General features: G+C 39.6%; 1 protein-coding gene across 2 annotated transcripts; it reads left to right on the top strand.

Moving 5' to 3' along the window:
- Positions 1-6,933: 6,933 nt before the first annotated feature.
- LOC122094242 (protein LIGHT-DEPENDENT SHORT HYPOCOTYLS 10-like) lies at positions 6,934-21,211 on the top strand. 2 transcript variants are annotated; one of them, XM_042664982.1, is made up of 2 exons: positions 6,934-7,568; positions 20,913-21,211. In XM_042664982.1, exon 1 carries the CDS (start codon positions 7,004-7,006, stop codon positions 7,541-7,543), a length of 540 nt encoding a protein of 179 aa, XP_042520916.1. In that variant the 5' UTR covers positions 6,934-7,003; the 3' UTR covers positions 7,544-7,568; positions 20,913-21,211. The 2 variants fall into 2 exon arrangements, with proteins under 2 accessions (XP_042520916.1, XP_042520917.1); XM_042664983.1 differs by lacking the exon at positions 20,913-21,211 and adding an exon at positions 8,518-8,929.
- The last annotated feature ends 445 nt before the right edge of the window (positions 21,212-21,656 follow it).

The following is a 21,656-nucleotide window of genomic DNA, read 5'->3' as shown; positions in this document are numbered from 1 at the left end:
ACTTACTATTGTCCCCAATAAGGCAGCAGTGAAGTGCAATCAGTTACATCACTTTTCGTATGGATTTTGATAAAATTTAATTTTCAAAGTTGTTTCTGATTTTTTCCCTTGCCGGCCAGTGCAAAAACTAAGATTTCATCTCAATGGATTCTCGGATTGCCGGCCTGATAAAGGAATTTTATAGACGTATTGTGAAAAAATTTCCTCTTTAAAAATTGTTTTACATGATGTCCTCTACCTAACATGATTTTACTGGATTTTTTCCTATTTTATTTCAATTTTCTTCCAATAGTTTTTTCCGCTGTAATCACCTCTTTTTCAACATATTTTTACATTACTTGTATATATTTCTCTTATTTGGTGCAATGATTCCCCAACCCCATGTTCAATTTCAGTAGAGAGTTAGGTTGGCAATGAGATTACGTTGGTTGGTCTTGGTAAGTCAAATGGCAAGTCTGGTTCATCAGAGGCTTGCATCAGATGCTCTCTGCTAGTCAAGCGACGAGTTTGGTTGGGAAGCTGCCAGTTCGATTCCATGTTGAATGTGATTTTTTATTGTTTTGTTGGGTTTTTTAAGGCCATATTATTTGGGGTATTCATTAATAACTATCTACACATCTACACATCTAAGACTATATTTTGGGAGTTTCTCTTGTTTCGTTAATAGGGGATAAGTGAGGTGAGGTGGAATCCTTTGGACCATCTTGTTTATTGAATTTTGTTCCACAGACTAAGGTGATTGGGACATACCTTGATACCCCCTATTTTTATCGGTGTTTTATTATATGTGTGAGTAGGATAATTGATGCATGATGTATGTGAAGAAAACCATGTGTGAATATCAGTTTATGCCTCCCTTGGTAGAACCAATATACATATCGTCAAGTGCGAATTGAAGCTGTGTGGTTCTTTTGATAGACCAATTGGTGCAATATTAAGTAGTGTGGTTATGTCGTCAATTACCCTTGACATCACATGGGTTCAAATAACTAGCCTTGGGGGGTTGTGTGAATCTGTTGTGAATGTTTACATAAGCATAGTGCAGGAAGGGGCTATCGATTGATCTCCAAATTTCATGATCTATCCCACCTCCCTAGGGTTTGATGTCACACCCCGTTCACACAGAACCGGACCGGTGACCGAGTTAACTCCAGTTAACCCAAACCTGCCAGGATCATCTAATACAGTACTCACCACAGTATGCCCACATCTAAGATAAGTGTTCAAAAGTTCAGCGGAAGACTTAAATTACCTGTAAATATCCCCAATATACTTGATACCCAAATTGTAGTATATAGCTAAATACATGTGGGCCCGCAGGTATGATATTTACACAAAAAGAATAAAAATTTACGTATCAAGTACACAAAAAGGGAGATCATCAAAAGAATCAAAAAGAAAAATCCTGTGCGGTGCCATTACTGCGGTCCCGCAGCACAACCCTCGCACGTACAATCAGCATCATCCTCATACTCCTCGGGGACCCACCAATCCTCATCGAAAAACTTGACAGTGGGGCCCGACCCTTGATCTTGAGGTTGGTGACCTGCAAAATCATCTAAAAGAGGTGTGCACGTGAGATGAGTTTACTAGCTCAGTAAGTGAAAAGAAGGACCACACAACAATCCACACAACAATCACATCCATATGCACTATGTGCTATGCAATTCATTTTAAACCTTATCCACCTAAACAACATTAGTAAGTCTTTGGTTTTGTGCTACTACAACCACAGAGTGCGTATGCTCCGGGTACGAGCCGTGAACTCCATCCGCGATACGCTCATAGGGTTGTCGGAGAAGGCCCACCGTGAGTACTCAGAAAAGTAAAGCATGCCGACTACCGGCTCTCAACATAAAGTAAATGACAGAAAATTAAAGTTGCTGACTTTAGCAATTTAAAAGCAGTAAGATTGGCCCTCTTGAATATACCACTGAGGTTGCCGACTGTCCTAATGACCAGCCGGGCGTATGTCTAACTACCATAATGACCCGACAATCGCGACCACTGCTTCCCCCCAAGTGATAACCCAACACCTCAACCTCTATTGGGAAGGGTCGTAGCACGGGAAATGATAATCCTAAACCGCATGCTCCTATATGACAAAGTACGATTGCATAGTGCCACCGCGTCCCATACCACGAGCCACCAATGCACTCGTTTTCAAGCCGACTGCGGCATCTAGTCTAATAATGCATCATGCATAGTAATCCAACCATTCATCACATAAGCACATCAATCATTTAGCATTGAGAATGTAAAACATAACACACATATCATAATCATATGAGGATGACTAATCTATACATAATTTGCATGATGACATGGCTAGTCTAGATACAATTGAATGATGCCAAATAAGCCTTAAAATAAAGTCAAACGTCCTCTCCCCACTTACTTGTTGTGTACAAAGACTCACGCCCGGTACGGGTGAGATCCGGCGTGAGAAACGTAAGTTTCTAGTGAACCTATCATAAGTGAGTGGGGTTAGCATTTTCACCACCTTGGGGTCAAAACTAACAAGATTTGATGGCTAAATCATGTTTAAAACCATAAAAGAAGGTTGCCCGTCCGTTTTGGGTCCATTCAGACACAAAAATCACGTTGGGGGCACCACGGGTGGGCCAGACAGCCCACCTGTCTTTGCCCACCTGTTTTCTCAGGTGGGTGGGCTGACCCGCCAGTCTTCTCAGGCAGGCGGGTTGGCCCACAGGTTCTCACCCACCAGTGGGAACTGAGGGGCATGCCCTCTCAGGCGGGTAGCCTCAGGCGGGCTGGTCGACCCGCCAGTTCTCACCCACCGGTGGGAACCGAGGGTCTGCCCTCTCAGGTGGGTGCCCTCAGGAGGGCTGGTCAGCCCGTCGGTCCTCACCCACCTAAGGGGGCAAAAATTTGTCTTCTTCCTTGAAACTTTCCCCAACCTTGGGGAAACCAAATGGGGCTTTTCCAATCACATTTTCCATACATCTAAGGTTATATAAGATAATTATAACCTAGATCTAAGTTAGATTTAAGGATTGAAAAGCCATCTTACCTTCTTTGCTCAAGAACTCTTTCAAAACCCCAAAATCACTTCTTAGCTCAAGAAATCACCAATGCTTATCAAATCTTGTAAACACTTCTTCAAATCCTTCAAAATCAACACATAGACTATCTATTAAACCTTAGATTCATCATCTCAAGTGGGATTTACAAGATCTCAAGGAACTCTACCCAAATCAAGGGTTTCACTTGGGTTTGGTGAAAGTTTAAGAAGCATAGCCTTTGCTCACCTCCAATCATAGATCTCGTGTTGGGGATCACACTTCCGGTGTCGGAATGGGAAGATCAAACCTTGGCATCGCTCAAAGTCATTCCTTCCTCCTCTTTCTTCACCTTTCTTCTTCTTCGTTCTCTTTTCTTCCCTTCTTTTCTCTCTCCTTTTTACTCTTCTCACCAATCCTTTAATGTAATAAATGAGAAAAGGAAAAACACAATAAATGCTATTTATAATTTAAAATATCTAGTAACCACATGGGTGGGTCACTCAGGTGGGCGGATGCGCCCGCCTGTGACCACCCACCTAAGGGTCGAAACTTAGCTAACAAGTGGGATTTTGATGGAATTCGACTCTCGGCATGTATCTCACTCTCGGCACAAGGTATATTATACGTATACACTTTAGGATACGGCTAGATACCAGCGTTACCCGTACATGGCCTTATGATACGTGCATGTACACGGCTTGGGTACACCCGTCTCCTCTGGCACTAACTCGGACTTATCTGGCCAACCTGTGTTCAAAGTCACCCTTGCCATCATGGTCCATAAGGAACCCGCCTTAACCCTCTCTGATTCGGGTCCTGCATGGTTAAACCGGGTCAACCGTGCAATTAAACCGGGTTTTAAAAGTAGGGTTTCACATTTGAACACAACGATGATCATCCTTATCACAACGTCACTTTGAACACTCTTGTGTAGAAAGCTGCTACCATCTAATCTTAGAGTAACAAGTATAACATGCCTGACCTACCCTAGGATGCAGGCACAATAGGGAATACCCTCGTCAGATGATTTCACTTTGAAATGATGCATGGTGTAGTTCGCAATCAATACACAGAAATATTTATCAGATAATGATGTTGAAAGGGAGAATTTTCTTGCATCTATTGTGAGTATCTAGCTAAGAAAGTTTAACAGTCCCTCGGTGGAGTCACTATGGTAAGGGTAGTGAATGGACCTCAGAGGGAACTTTTTGGCTCTCTCTCTCCCTAGAAGGTTTATGATTCCTTTTCTCTTTATTGGAGAAGGTTTCTTATTTGTTCCTCCACCACCTTGGCTCATCTCCTTATTTGGCTAATAGGAGGGGATTGGGGAAAATATGATTGTTGGAGTCACCACCTCGGATGAAGGCCTAGAAACCTATTGGGGAACCCAACTCTTGTTATGAGATCAAGCTTGAATTTTAATTCATATAGATGGATTTACAAGAGGTTTGGATTTGTGTCAGGTTATAGGAGTGGGAAGGTGTTAGGCACCCACCCCACTTGAAAAAGCTAGTCTTTCTACCAGATACTTAGATTTCAAATATTCTCCCATAATTTTAAGGAGTTCTAGACACACACACACACACACACGCACACATATAATTGATTGATTACACTGGCGTACTTCATACAAAAAGTGTAGAAAGATGATTTTTGTGCTATTTTATGCTGGCCTATATTATGCTTATAAAGATTGAAGAATTAACCTAACTCTAATCCTTGGTGACAGTTAATAAGGGGAAGGCTCCTTTACTCTAAACATGAACTTTTGACGGATTCCTCGACTCATGGGTGAGGGCTTGACCTTCTTGTCTCCTTTTTGGAAAAATCGGATTTCTGAGACATCAGTGGAAATTCAAGGCTTTTTGGCACTATTCGGGTATTTCTGCAAAAATTTGGAACTTTCCGGGGTTTTCCAAGTATTTCTGTAGAAATTTTGGGCCTTCTAGGTTTTTGGATTTTTTTTTCCTATTGAAATTTGGGGGAGTCTATGGATTTTTGAAATTAGAAACTGGTTTTGTATTTTCGGGAATGGGAACTTGGAAATTTTTTTTCAACCAAAAAAAAAAAAAAAGAACCATATTAGGGCTTTCAGATCCAACTACGGCTTTACACAATTCTCGGAAGGGCTTAGGCGGTTTTGGGAAGGGCTTACGTGGTTCTGCTAGGCCGGGTTAGGCTGGAAACCCCGGTTTTGACTTATGAGAGGCACTACGGCTTATCCGGGCATCTGATTTTTGTGTGTCAATGTGCCAACAAAATCTTTTTTCTGAGTACTATCTAATGACATAGAAATCGAGCTCATTCTTGTCTCAAAAGTTTGCGGGAAATGTGAAACAAGGTAAATTACTGTATTTTGGTAGGGGGACTTGACACTCATTCTTGCACGTATTTCCCACCATTGGCTATTACTTAGTTTGGATCAACGACTTTTCTCATGCTAACATCAAATCAACGCATAGCATGGTAGGTTAGGACAGATGGGTTATATACCTGAGAATGAATCCTCCTTGAGAGAGAGAGTACAAATCTAGCTTGTCGTGCCTGATATTTTGATATTTGTCATTGTTGGTTTTTTGAGAGAGGAGGGGGGGGGGGGGGGTGGGGGACAAAATTAGGTGTCTCTAGATAACAAAACAATTTCTATCATGCAGATTTAACCCAAATTTCTAAAATTCGTTCTAAATTAGGGTATTCTAGTTAAGGACCTTAATGGATTTTAAATGGGATTCAATTACCAGTTAGGTGAGAGCCAACATGTTATAAAAATATGTGATAAACACAAAAACCTAAGGATGGTTTATGTCCTTCCTGATGCTCCAAGCTCAAGTTCTTCTCATATTGACTCGAAGATTCTAAAGTCTTACATGAGACAATGATCATTCTTTTCTCTTGTGCCATTGACGCTTGAACGCAATCTTCCAAGTACTCTTTTATGTCTTCATAGTAGTATGTAGACTTCATCAAATATATATATATATATATATATATATTAGGAATCCCAACATTCTCATCCAAGCTAGCAGTTTCATCGCTAATACATGGGGACATGGATCCTCTAATCAATAATGACTATTTAGTGACAGTAATTACTGCTGCTAAAAGCAAATTTTTCGTGGTAATAAAAAATTACCACTGCCAAAAATCTCGTAGAAGCGCTTCTGTTGAGCTCTTTTCTTGAAATGATTTAGGGTGAATCCAAGATTCAGGAGATCTTTCCTTGGTCCAGTAATACTCTGAAATATCATGAGGACATGGAACCTACAAAAACCATCACTAATAGCAGTATAGTGGGATATTATTTAGTATTATAAAGCATTAACAGTTGTGATGGTAGCTGTGATGATTATTTTTTAATGAAAATTTTTAATAGCCAACTAGCTAATCCATAATCTGAGTTCTTGCCTACCCAGCTACCCTTCACCAATTTGGGATAAAAACAAACTGTTAATATCATGCCGAGTTGCCTGTACCACTCATGGATTAACTCAGCTCAAACAGTTAAGTGGAAATTATTTTTTCATAATTTACCACCAACCCTTGCATTTTTTTTCTTGACTTTGACAGTAAAATAGTTCTTTAATCATGAATCGGACTAGTTGCACACTTGCACTTGAACCTGCACCCACTAGCGAGTCCACGGGGTATGAAGAAGAGATGTTGTTGGTAATTTTGCTAATGAAAACGATATTTTGATTACGTCGATGATGGCTTACAATAATTGTAAATTACATGGGAAAAAATATAGGTAATGCTAAGAGTATTATTAAAAAGAAGAAAATAGAACCAAAGAGGAAGAAAAAGAGGAAAAAAAGCACGTTCATAGGTCCCATGGCATCTTCTGAGTAGGCCCTTTGATTTGAACTTCATCTTTCTCCACTGCACCTCCAATTCTTCTCCTCAGAGAGCCTAATTTCTTCCATTCTTCTTTCCAAAAAAATAAACACAAAAATTAAAGCTCATCAGTGGTTGCTGCGATGTCTACTGACAGAGCAAAAGACCCTGGTGAAGGATCATCACGATCTGCCGGTGAACAGCAGCCGCAATCATCGGCTCCTCCACCACTAAGTCGTTATGAGTCGCAAAAGCGTAGAGACTGGAACACCTTTGGTCAGTACTTGAAGAACCAGAGACCTCCAGTTTCAGTTTCACAGTGCAACTGCAGCCATATACTGGACTTCCTTAGGTACCTGGATCAGTTCGGTAAGACTAAGGTGCACTTACAAGGTTGTATCTTCTTTGGGCAGCCAGAGCCTCCTGCTCCTTGTACCTGCCCTCTCAGGCAAGCTTGGGGAAGTCTTGATGCACTCATTGGCCGCCTCCGGGCAGCATATGAAGAGAACGGTGGATCTCCGGACACGAACCCTTTCGGCAATGGTGCTATTCGTGTTTATTTGCGTGAGGTGAGGGAGTGTCAAGCTAAGGCAAGAGGGATTCCATACAAAAAGAAAAAGAAGAAGAAAAATCTACTCAAGCCCAACAAAGATCCCAACCCGTCGATGCAGTCTACTTCATGATTCCTATGGCTTCTTCTCTTACATGGTAATTTGCTCTTATAAAAATTCTATAGAAACCATATGGGTAGCTATTATATTGAATGGGAAGCTAGATCTACTGCTGACTCTAAGCTCAAATCTTCAAGAAGTATTAGAAACCATTTAGAAGTGGCATTTTAACCAAGGGGAGTCCATATAGAGTGCCACTTGCAAGTGGGTTATCAATCCTTACTGATGCAAACACCATATATTTTGGATGGAGCCCTTAGCTTTGGTTGACTTACTGCCCCAACCGCTGATATCCAGTGTTCAGAGTTCAGTTTCAGCTTTCTGTCCACAATATAATAACAATAATTGATAGTATTAATCATGGTTGTAGTTAAATGTGCAGAGGTAGGGACTCCAAAGTGTGTAATTACAGTCGTCTCTAGCTGATCCAAGCATTGAATTTGAATCCATCATCTGTTAATAAAATTAAATGAGACTAAACGATTACAGGTTATGACCCCGATCAAGATCAAAAAGAGATCTCATTCCCTTCAAAGTAAACCCTACTCGTAACAGCTCCCAAAGGCCAAACCCCTATTCTACAAATTATGTGTGAGAATTTGTATAACTAGAGAGAGGAGAGTACTCTGCAACTTTATCCTAACCAATTTTGGTTCCTTAAAACATTAGACGCAAAGATTTCAATGGGTAAGAATAGTATCTCTCTCTCTCTCTCTCCAGCCTTCTCCTTTAGGGTTTGAACGATTTTATGTCTCCATGGATCACCAAGTTTGTGCATGTCATATGCATCGCCATGAAAGGGACTTCCACGCTCTTTTGTACTCAACTCCCTATTGAAATCATTTAAATCCTCGTTTTACACCCAAAAAAGGACATCACTGTCAATCTTTTAATTCATTTTCTCAATCAATATTCAAACCAATCTCAGCTAGTTTTTGCCTCGTGGTATGGCCACTGATGAGTTATTCTGTTTGTTTTCTTTTCAGTTCCCTCAGGGATTAGTATTTGTTCGGGAGAGTGTCATTGTTATTGTGGGTTTTTTCCTCTTCATGGTCCTGTTGGTGAAAGGGAGATGTTGTGATTCCCTTTGGGGGTTTTCTCTTGTCTTGTATATGTTCCTCTTTGTATGGTTTTCCATTTCTACGCAATAAAGTGATACTAATAACCTATCCAGAAAAAGAAAGAAAAAGAAAAAAAAAAACCCTCTAGGTTGCAGAGATACTGTACTAGGCAAGGGCAAGTTTGTCATCATATTGTATTGTAATCTATGAAAGACATTGCAATTGTCCTTTGTACCTTCTCCCAGATTGTCATTTTGCCAATGTTGGATATTATATATTGAAGTGAAATCTGATCTCCTTCATGCCTTTGTTTTGCAGACTCGACGACAAAAATGCATTACAACCTAGCTACTAACCATTTTATTGCTCTTTAAATGGATCAAAATTTTGCATACTTCTCTAAGACCTAAATTGCCTTAAACATTGTGTTCAAGTGTTCCCCACCCCCCCCCCCCCCCCCCCAAAAAAAAAAAAAAAAATCTCAAGTTTACAAGAACCTTCATTTTAGCATTTTAGTTTGAGCATTTGCACTCAGATTCCATTTACTTTACTATTCCTTCAACTTTTATGATGATTGAGATAGGTTGAAAGATTGAACGTATGGCTTCTTTGTCATTAACATTTAATGTGATTGTTTCCATGAAGTGGTATCAACCATTTTAGTTCTTTTAATGGAGAAGAAACTAGAAAGCTGCTGTGGATTAATGTAAGTTTTGGATTAGTCTCCAGTAGTTTGCAGTTTGGTTAATGCATTGTTGATATAACCAATGGTGTTACAACATTATGTAGATTCACCTGTTTAGTAATGGCTACAGCATTAGGACAATGTTTTGCTTATTGAGGAGTGACACCCTATCCCTTATTGGTAAGAAGGTTAGATTTCTATACTCCCCATTTACTTTTTTTGATTAGTACTCACTGACAGATCAATTTCATTAAGAAGAATGTTCATGAGGAAATTTTTCCCAGCTTTGCAAAATAAGGGGAAAGGATATAGGAGCATGATTTTGCCGGCCCTCCAAACAAAAAAAAAAAAAAAAAAAAAAAAATAATAATCCAGTCTCTTCCTTAGAATTTTTTATCACCTCAATCACTTCTCTTACAGTTCAACTTCTTTCAACAATCCAAAATCTGAACAAATTATCTCCTTGGACACAAATATCTTTACATTCATAAAGATGTTGTTACTATATTAGTACTGATAACTGTTGCAAGTGCATATATCCCAATATTGGTTCTTACTAGTGAAAGTGACAAATCTTTTTACTGAGTAATGCGGCTCTCTCTCATCCATCTTTGGGGAAAATATCTTTGACATTGAGGAACTTGACAGAGAGGCAAAAGTTTGGTCTTTTCTTTGGGATAGCTTGGTGTTTAATGATCACACCCACCCACACCCACCCCCTCCCAAAAAAAAAAATAAAAAAATAAAAAAATCTCCCCTTTTCTTGCAAAAATATGGGATGTGTTGGAGTGTATTCCTAGAAGGCCTGGAGGCAGTGGTTACCTAGCTAGTTCAGTGGTCTGAAAATCCTTTGGGAAGTTCTCTCAAGAATCTGCTGGGAACATGGTGAGGACAAAGGTGCCAGAAGTGATATGGTCTCAGGTGGTTTCGTCAAAGGGACACATCCCTAGACATAGTTTTCTATCTTGGAGAGCATTTACAGCCTCTATACCTACTCAAGTTTTTCACTAGAGAAGGTCAATTAGTATTTCAGATTGTTGTTTTTGTTGGCATGCTGAGAAAGAAATAAATCATCTGTTTTTTAATTTTTTGTTCTCTAGAAAATTTGGGAAGGCATTGTGGGTTAGTGTTGGCCTATTTCTAGGGTGATAATGAGCATGGGTCTCTAATGCAGTCCCGAAATTTGCATCTTATTATTCATTTTGGTTTATGACTAGTCGTTTAACGTAATTGGGCTTAGTTATAGCACTCTTAATTATTTCAGATTTCCATTTGGTTGATGGGTCAGCCCAATCCTATGATTAGTTATTTAATTAATATTGGCCCATGGTAAAGTAATTTTAGGGTCTTAATGTCTTATTGTTGCCTTTAATCTCAGTCAAAGGATTTTAATCAGATGGGTGGTAGAGATTGATTAGGGTTTATATAGGGTTTATTTTCTTTCAGATATGTAAGAGCTATTTCCGTTCAATGAGTTGATTAATAAATTGAATTTGGAGTCTCTCTCTCTCTCTTCTTTTTCTTATTATTATTATTATTATTATTATTATTATTATTATTATTATTATTATTATTATGTCTTGAAGACAAGCCTAAAAAAGCTTGTATCATGTCGATTGGGCACACTCACACCCTCTTTATCGTTACTTGAAGAATACGATAGTTGGTCCCAAAGTTGAAAGTGAAGGAGATCTTTTCAGCATTGAAGTTAATCTTCTTCAGATACAAGCTCTTTTATGCTTATCTTCAAGCTCTTTAAGGCTGATAGAGCTACTCCTACATTGCATCACATATTAACATCTCCCTCCTAATAGTACTGTAACTGGTTACAACATCCATGTGATGAATGTCAAGCCTTTTAGGATTTCTTGTATTATGTAACCTATATATATATATATATATATATATATGTATCACCTGATCACTCTATGGTTTAATGAAAAGTATGTTTTACATGGTATCAGCTTTCTTTCTCCTCTAAAGAAGTGATCCTTGACATGTTTCTCTCATTCTTGATTTCTCTCTCTCATGATGTCATCTTCTCCAACTGACAATTCTGGTTCTGTCTTTGAAACTGGTTTTTCCACCAAATCCATTGTTGCTCCTCATGTAGCTCCACAGCTACCACTGAAGCTCAACTCATCAAATTATATGCTCTGGAGAGCACAGTTTCTACCATTGCTCCGCAAATACAATCTACTTGGCTATGTAGACGGATCCATTCCGCATCCTTCCGCTGCTACTCCTTTGACTACCTCTGTTGCTGATCTTTGGGATCGCCAATCTGCTATATCGCACATTGTCAGTGTGACCATTGCACATGAGGCTTCGATCACACTTGCTCGAATCTTTGCACCTTCCTCGTGGACTCGTGTAATGGACCTTAAAGAACTCCTCTCTAGGCTTCAGAAAGGTTCTGATTCAGTCGCTAAATATCTCCTCAAGATTTGTGCTGTCGCAGACACTTTGGCAACCATTGATCAATCATTGAGTGATGAGGACTTGGTTCTTGTAGTCCTCCAGGGTCTTGGGTCGGACTACCATGATTTCACAACCTCTATCTGGCTTCATGAAGAACCAATCTCCTTTGTTGAGCTCACTGGTTTACTACTAAGCCATAAGGGTTATCTTCTCTCAAGTTCGAATGATGCTACTGCTGTAATCTCTATGGAAAATGTTGCTTCTGTAGGCTACTTTGACAACAATCAACGTTCTCGCTCTGGTAATCGATGTAACAACTATCGATCCAACAATAGATATCGAAATCAGAGTTGGCGTTCTGGTAATTTCAGAGATCGCAACACATTTCAAAATCAGAATCATGGTTCTATTAACAACACTCCCAATCATGGATGGTATCGTCAGAATAATAGTTCTCCAGGTTCTCCAGCTTCAGGTGATGTTGGTTCTTCTCCTTCTTTTCTAAATCTTCCATGCCAATGTTTCCGAATCTATACTCAGAATGGTCATACTGCATCTTCTTGTCCTCAACACTTCAACCACACGTTTCTTGGTATTACTTCTTCTCACATTTCTTCTTCTTCTTCCTGTATTCTTGATTCTGGATCTAATCACCACCTAACTGCAGACATGTTGAATCTTGCATTAAGCACTCCATATTCTGGTCCTGACCAAATCGTTGTGGGAAACGGCCAAGGTTTGCAAATTACTCATTATGGTTCGTCATCCTTTACTTTTTTTGGTTATCCAATTAAGCTTTCAAGCATTTTGTGTGTTCCATCGATTCACAATAATCTTATCTCTGTCAATAAGTTTACTAAGGAACACCAGTGATCAATTGGCAAGACCAACTTGGTCATCCATCTTACAGAATTGTTCATTGTGTGCTTCGCGAATTTCATCTTCCTGTTTCTTTTTCCTCTGCTTCTGTTAAGTTTGTCTCGAATTCTTGACCCGTTTTGAAGATTGATCCGATCCGACATATTTTGGCGGCGACCCGAATGGGAATTTTTCTGAGATCTGTGATGGAAGCATATCGGCCCAAGCCCGGAGCCCATCACTGATCTCGTATGGGGGTGCAGGGGCATATGGTTCGACCGGATCGACCGTGACCCGATGGGTCGAACTGCTATTTGGAGTATATATATAATGTACTATTGCTTGTTGAGAGTCATTGTATTCTAGGGTTTTCACGAAGCTAGGGTTTCAGGGCGAGTTCTTCCTCGCCGCTGCTAGGGTGTAATCTTTCTTCTGTATAGTGAATCATCTTCTTCTTCGCCCGAGGACGTAGCACACCACCCTGGTGTGTGAACCTCGTTAAATCTCTGTGTCGTACGGATCTATTGTCTCTCTTTATTCGTGTTTCTTGGTGTTTGATCTAGTAGCTTCTATCTGTGACTCTTATCAACGATCGAAGAGTCATCAGCAGCCCCTTCCCCAATCTCCTTTTATTAGCTCTGCTCCATTGGATTCACTTCATTGTGATGTTTGGGGCACTGCTTCTATTACTTCTTTTGATAAATATTGTTACTACGTTTTGTTTGTTGACGACTTAAGCAAATTTACATGGTTGTTTCCATAACTCAAATCCGATGTCTACTATGTTTTTATAACTTTTAAAGCTGTTGTTGAAACTCATTTCTCTAGAAAAATTAAATGCATTCAATCTGATGGTGGTGGAGAGTTTTTAGAAATTCGATCCATTTCTTCGTACTCATGGCCTATCTCATAGAGTCTCATGCCCTCATACTCTTCAGCCTCGGTCCACACCATGCATATTTTTTGGGTACACTCTCTCTCACAAAAATTATGAGTGCTATGAACCTTCTTCACATTGTCTCTGTGTTTCTCGTCATGTTAGTTTTGACGAATCTATTTTTCTCTTTTCCACAATCTCTTCCTCAGTTCCCTTGTCCAACTTCAACCTTGCACAGTAGTATGATTGATCCCTTCTTTTTTTACTTCCATGTTCATCTCCATCTCTACCTTCTGGCCCATCTTTGTTATGTCCACTAAGGTCAACTTCTGGCTCATCACTTGGTGTATCCTCCCCTCTTACAGCGGTTTTGTCTTCTCAGCCCAATGGACCTATATATGGACCTTCCTCTTTAAGTGAGGGTAGTTTTAATACCCTTGTTCCAATTTCTGGTGGAGCTTTATCCGTTCAACCTGATCCACCCATCTGTGAAGCTTTGTCTTCCTCACCCGCCCCCTCTGTTTTGCCTACCTGTGAGCAGCTACCCTCTGAACTTGCACCACAACCTCACTCCAGGACTCAATAATCACATCCAATGGTGACTTGGTCATGAACAGGTTCTCTTCATCCCGCAATTAGGCTAAATTTGGTAGCCACGAAACACCCTCTTTCTGAGTCTATCGAACCATCATGCTACTCTCAGGCTCTCAAGCTTCCTCCTTGGTGATAGGCAATGAATGAGGAGTTTAATGCTCTTGTGTGGAATGGAACTTGGGTGTTAGTTCCTCCAACTGTTCATTAGAATGTCATTGGCTGTACATGGGTGTTTCGATTAAAAAGGAAATTTGATGGTACGGTTGGGCACTACAAGGTGCACTTGGTTGCCAAAGATTTCCATCAACATCCAGGTCTCGACTATAATGAAACCTTTAGCCTGGTCATAAAGCCGACAACAATTCGGGTGGTTCATTCCATGCCGTTTTCTCATAACTAGGTTCTTAGGCAACTTGATGTTCAAAATGCATTTCTTCATGGTACTTTGAGTGAAACCATTTTTATGATGCAACCACCTAGCTTTGTTGATGACTCCAAACTAGATTATGTCTGATAGTTACAGAAGTCCTTATAAGGTCTTAAGCAAGCGCCCCGCGCTTGGTATCATCGTAAGCCCCTTCCTCTTATCTTATGGCCTTAGGTCCTCCAAAATAGAAACCTCTTTGTTAATCTACAGGGCTAATGGGATTCTTCTATACTTTTTGATCTATGTTGATGATATAATTATTACTGGGATTTCACCTACATTTATTACCAAGCTCATATCTACCTTATAGGATACATTTGCATTAAAAAATCTTGGTGAACTTCATTATTTTCTTCGAATGGAGGTGTCACGCACCCCTGCTGGTCTATTCATGAGTCAGTCGAAATATATCTCTGATCTGCTTCTGAGTACCAATATGTCTGTGCAAAACCTATCTCAACACCTATTACCACAATTCCACAATTGGCTGCATCTTTGGTTGCATCTTCTGGTACCCCACTACTAGATGGCATTCAGTACCGTCAAGTTGTCAGTGCCCTTTAATACTTGTTGATGACGCACCTTGATATTGGTTTCTCTGTTAGCAAAGTTGCTCAATATATGCACTGTCCAATGGAAACTCATTGGTTTGCGGTAAAACATATACTCCGTTATCTAAAACATACATTAACAAATGGAATTTTATTTTGAGGTTTCTCACTTTCCTCTCTTTCTCTCACTGCTTACTCAGATGTTGATTGGGCTGGATGCCCCGATTATTGCAAATCAACTACGGGATTTTGTAACCTCATTTTGTGTCCTGGAGCTCTAAGAAACAAAAGATGGTCTCTCGTTCAGCTACTGAAGTCGAATACAGGGCTATTGCTGCTGTGACCATGGAATTAGTTTGGTTGCGCTCCCTGTTGTGTGAGATCCAATCATCTGGTGTGACAATGTTGGAGCAACATATATGACTACTAATCCAGTCTTTCATTCCCACACCAAACATATAGAAATAGGTCTCCATTTTTTTTAGGACATGGTGGCTAATAAACAACTAGCAGTTCACTACGTCTCCACTATTGATTAAGTTGCTAATGTACTTACCAAAGGTCTATCTTGGATCCGTTTTCAAGCATTAACAGACAAGCTCGCCGTCAGTACTCCTTCGCTGACCTTGAGAGTGCCTGATAGAGCTACTCCTACATCACATCACATATTAACATCTCCCTCCTAACAACAATACTGTAACTGTCTAACAACATCCATGAGATGAATGTCAAGTTTGTTAGGATTTCTTGTATTATGTAACCTATATATATATATATGCATGTATCACCTGATCACTCTATGGTTTAATGAAAAGTATCTTTTACAAAGGCTTGAAGACCTTGAAGTCATGATCTACCACACTTGGGGGTAAGAAAAGAGGCAGTGGTCACACCCATTGCATACCTATGAGCAGATTTGGTCTTCTTTTGTTGTCGAATTTCTTCATAAAGCCCTCTATTCTCTCTCCTTGCTCCAGCCCTGAGAGGGATGGACACTTGGGATCTTCCTTTGCCTGCTATCCCCTTCCTTAACTCCATAATTTTTTTGTATCCACTTCTTGCTCCTTTGCTACCTTTTGATTGATTTTTGTGGCTTGTGATTAGCCTAAATTCGGGGTTTTTCATTGCATTATTCCCTTTTGGGCTTGTATCCGACTTTGGTTTCGAATATATTTCTATTTACCAATAAAGTAAGTTGTCAACCTATAGATGTAGAGACCCAAAAGTTATCAAGGCAATCCCTCTCTTGGAGCAAGTTTCATATGAGAACAATTACTAATTTGAAGGGCCCTCAATTCATTCACGTGGTGGTGTCTAACAAAGGAATGTCTATTTCCTTCAATTGTTCCTTGGTGTATGGAGTTAATATAGTAAGAAGGGGAGAAGGGAGTTATAGAATACTCTAGATTCTATCTTTTCTACTATTGTTGGCCGATGGACAGTTCTTGGCGACTTTACTGTTGAGAGAAGTCATAGAGAGAAGGTTGGGGGAGATAGTACCAACTATCTAGAAGTTTAGTATTTTAATAGCTTCATATTTCAAACTGATCAGGTTATTATATCTCAAATGGAAAAGGGAAGCTTTGACGTGAAGTTATGGGCGGGTGGGTGATCTTAGAATATGTTGCAAGTTTGATAGGGTTCTTGTGAATACTTATCGAGTGGACAACTTGAGATTCTCTGAAGTGCAGTTCTTATCTCCTAGTGTTTATGACCATAACCAAATTTGTCTGTGCATCCTAGGTGTCAAGGAGTTTGAACCTAAACCTTCTAAATTCTTCAACTACTATGCTTCTAGAAAGGACTTCAAGGAGGTGGTGAGATATGGCTAGAAGGATTCTATTGATGGTAGGTTAAATCCCCTCACTTGCTTTGCAGCTCAGTTGAGTAATTGAAAGCAAAGGTTGAAGGATCATAATAGATTTGTGGTGGGGAATGTGGTTGAGTGGGTTAAAGATTTGGAGAAATTACTTCTTCTAATGCAAAAATCTCTTTCTTTGGATCCCTTGAACACCCAACTAGCCTTAGTTGAAAAAGAGGCTAGGAGAGTGCTTGGGGAAGCCTTGAAGGAGCAAGGATCTTTTGTAAAGTGAAAGTCTAGGCTGGACTGGCTTAAGCCTGGTGATGGTAATGATAGTTTTTCCCACAAAGCAGTAAATTGTAGACACAATTTTAACACATCTTACAGGTGGTTAAGGTTAATGGTTCTATAACAGATGACCCCTTTTTGATTATAGATGAAGCAGTACATTTATTCTCTAATCTATTTTGAGGTACCAAAAGGGGGGGGGGGAGAGGAAAGTGTCTTCCTAATGACTCGATTTGAGATCTACAATCATAGGCATGCCTTGGTAGTTTCTTTAGTGACGAAAGAGGAGGTAAAGGATGTATTTTCTTTCAAGGATAGCAAAGCCCCTGACCTTGATTGATTCGATGCATTCTTCTTCAAGCACACTTGGGACATTGTTGGTCTAGATCTTATTACTACCATCCAATGTTTCTTCTCAACTTCCTTCATGCCTAGGTCAATGAAACCTATTCTAGCAAAAAAAGAGGTCAGTGAAACCTACCTTCATTTGCCTTATTCCTAAGTCTGATCAACTTGTGGGGTTTAGGGGTTTAGGCCTATTGCTTTGTGCAATCTTTTCTATAAGCTTATTTCTAAAATCATCACCAATCTGCTCAATTTGTTCATTGGTCACTTCGTTTCTCATAACTAGTCTACATTTATTAAGGGAAGTTCCATATAACTGATAATATTTTATTTTGTCATGATATTGCGAGGGGTGACCCAAAAACATGCCTTTCCTTCAACTATATTGATGATTGATCTCCACAAGGCCTTTGACTCATTGAGAAGTAGGTAATATTTCTCATATTGGTAGCCATAGGATTTCTTGATCAATTCATTCAATGGGTGAAAAGTTTCACATATGCTATCATGTTTTCTATTCTTTTCAATGGTGCCCTATAGGTTACTTTCATGGTGGAAGGGGTATCCACTAAGGCAACCCCATGTCTGCTTACTTATTTACTCTGGCTACGGATCGGGGAGTCAACATCAGATTCTAGCAACAATGTCGGGAGAGGAGGATTTGGGTGCAAATGGTGATATAGGGGAAGATAGATCTCTCACTGCTAGTTTAAAAAGGCACGAGACCCTTGTAGAAATTAATGCCCATCTAGAGGGGAACAATCAAGCTAGACATGGGAAGGCGATAATTTCCTTTTGTGGCAGGATCATTTCTATGTGCGTGGGAGGTGACAGTCAAGGTGGTCATGGTAGGGCCCTAGTTTTAGGGGAGCTTGTGTGATATTTGAGGGGAGGAAGGACTTGGTAGAATCTCTTCTACCAAGTTCTCTCTGACACGAGGAGCTATTATTTTGAAGCACCCCGAGATTGCTACTGTCGATGAAGCAGTTAAATTAAGCAAAGAGTTTGATGGCTTTGAGAAAGTTAAGAAAAGAAAAGGCAAGGGAAAGGATAATGGAGAGCAGGCTTGTCAAAAGTCTGACCATCTTGCCTCTTCACAAAAAGGATTTGTTCAATTTTCTATTCTACATTAGGGATGTGGATAATCTCTAGATTTAGTATCTTTTGGGATTGATTTATTTTTTTAGGTGTTTTCCCCCTTGCTAATGGCCTTGCATATGGTGGGGGGCATTGTCTTCTTTGTGTTGGTGTATCTAGCTTGATTAGCTAATTTTCTTGTTTCTTTCTTTGTCATATTTTTTTTTCTTTAATCCAATTAACCTTTTAGTGAAAAAGGGTATCCCTATTGTAAACCACTATCTCTGTCTCACCTTATTTGTTGTTGATCTTTTGAATTCTATGAGGGTTGACATTCCTTCCATTTCTGTCGTGATGGATTCCTTGGAGACTTTCAATTCCTTATCTAGGCTTTAGATTAACCGAACCAAGTCTTCTATCATTCTTGGGGGTGTTGAGCATCAGGTATGGGACAAGCTTTTAACCATCACTAGATTTGTGGATATTCATCTCCCCATCAGTTTTCTTGGAGTACCCTTGATTTCTATGAATCTGGAGGCAGTGGAATGTGACCCTCTTTTGATCTAGTTAGAAAACGTTTAGAAGGTTGGAAGTCCAAGTTCTTTTGTTTTGCAAGAAGGGTACCACTCATTACCTCAGTTCTTTAAGGGGTTTATATTTACTAGAACGGCTTTTACGTTTGCCATACTGTGTTATGACTAAATTGGAATCTTTGTGCTCCAACTTTCTCTGGTCTGCCTGCAGCTTAGAGAGAAAGATCCATTATATTTCTTGGGCTTCCATTTGTAAGCCTAAGGCAGAGGGTGGCTTGGGCATCAAAATGATTAAAGACATGAATGTGGCAGGGATCATTAAATAAATTTGGTGGGTAGCTTCTCACAAAGATTCCTTATGGTGAAATGGATTAACCATCGTTACATGAAAGGAGAATCCATTTGGACTATAAGGCCCATTCAAAGATGCTCTTGGTAAGGAGGAAGGTCCTTAAGTACCGATATAGTGCCCTACCTTTCATTTCTCATATTATTGGCAATGATCATGCTTCAAAGTTGTGGCTTGATCCTAGCTGGCATCATGTTGGGGTTTTGATTCTCATGTTGGAGATAGAATTAGATATGATGCTAGGTCTATTAGATTTTCTCAAGTCCATTCTATTCTCAAAGATGGTGGTTGGGATCATGGCAAATAGTGATTGGGATCATGGCCCTCTTTCATCAGTGGATCTTCGTCTGGTATGGGAATAATTGAGTAACATTGCCCTATCTTTTTTTTTTTTTTGGTAGGAATCATTGCCCTGTCAAGTAGCTTTGAGCCTATTCTATCATTTGGATAGGTAAATTTTCTTTCCTATTCTCTTCTAAGCTGGCCTGGAGTATTTTGAGATGCTCTACCCCACCTATGGATTGGGCTTCTACTGTGTGATTCTGTACTTGCATTCCTAGACATTCATGTACAACTTGGAGATGTATGATGGATGCACTTCCATTTAAGGATCAGCTGAGTAGGAAATCAATTCGAGTAGATCCTTTATGCTGTTTCTGTTGGATGGGATTAGAGAGCAGGGACCACCTTTTCTTTGATTACCCATTCACCATTCAAGTTTGGAAACAAAAATTGAGATTGTGCTCCCGTTATATGATACCTAGAAGAAATGTTCTATTGGAAGCGCATTGAGTTGGTGAGACATTTAAAGGTGACCCCATTGGAGCTATTGCAAAGCTGGCCTTTTGTTGCACTACCTATCATATATGGATGGAATGGAACTTTCGCTTATTTCGGAATAGATCCTGAACTATCTTGCTATCATCAAAGATATTTCGAGTGATATGGAAGGTAAATGTCATGCTGATCCCCTAAAATTCCTAAAACCAATAGAATGCCTATCTTGTGGAGAATTGGGTGTTCCAGCCCATTTGGATTCATCCTAGGTGACTTCCCTAGCTATGTTGTTTCTCTTTCAAGGATATATTCCTTCTTGGTGAGGGTGTGAGGGTGCTTCTTGTTGGTGTACGATGTCTTGTATTCTATCACAGTTTAATCCAGGAGTACTGGTGCAGGCGCCTCGACAGGCAAGATGGCGGTCCCACTAAACCTGTGTACATTGTTTGTTCTTGTTTTTCCCTTGTCTTCTGCATCGTTTCAGGTTTGCGTTTCTACACTTCTTCCCCCTCCCATGTATTCTGGTTCTCTTGTCTTGGAGTTTTCTTTGATTCTTAGGGCCTGGTCTTGTGAACGAAGGATGCATTTTGTATGTTCATCTCTTTTTCTTCTTTGCAATAAAGAGATCTATCTATTTTGTGATTGTCGCCTGTTCAGTATCCATGCCTTACTGCTAACTTTCTTGGGAATTTGGAACACCATAACTAACCTATTTTCTCGATTCATATTTCATGCAGGGTCACGTCACCAAGTCAATAGAGTGTGAGGCTTCGTGGAAAAGGCAATTGACCTGAAGTCTTATAGACCTATCTTATATAAATTATCATACCACGCTCGTATTAGTCATTCCCACACTTTGATATCCTTTTTCCATATCTTGTAAACACTTCCTATGCACTATAAATGATAGTGATGGTATGGTAGATGCATTGCTCTTTCCATTCCTGCGTAGATATGTTGCTTGTTCATCAATAAGAAATATGATTTTATGTGAAGCTTCGTGGAAAAGGCAATTCACACTGAAGCCTTATAGTCCTATCTCACTTTCTACTTTCTCTTCGGAAATATCTATTATCAAGGAACTATATATAAATTATCTTACCATGCTCATCAGACTAGTCATTCCTGCACTTTGATTTCCTTTTTCCATCTTGCAAACACTTGGTATATACTATAAATGACTCAGGCTATGATAGATGCATTGTTTTTTTTCTTTTCCTGACTATAATTTTGTTTGTTCATCAATGAGAAATAGGATTGTCTACATTTTCTCTTTCTTTGGCAGCACATATAGGAAACAAATGCCTATGTTGTTTAAGCACTTTGACAAGTATATACATATATATATATATATATATAGTATGTTAATCTATAACCTGAGAGTAAGCTTACCTGATGTATACATTGTGCCTTATTGATTTAATCAAAAAAATCATTATTTGACTCATATGCAAGAAAACTTCGTATTGATTCTTGTTGTA

Source organism: Macadamia integrifolia, chromosome 11 (genome assembly GCF_013358625.1).
Source record: "Macadamia integrifolia cultivar HAES 741 chromosome 11, SCU_Mint_v3, whole genome shotgun sequence".
Classification (NCBI taxonomy): Eukaryota; Viridiplantae; Streptophyta; class Magnoliopsida; order Proteales; family Proteaceae; genus Macadamia; species Macadamia integrifolia.
This window is presented reverse-complemented; position numbering and strand designations above follow the sequence as displayed.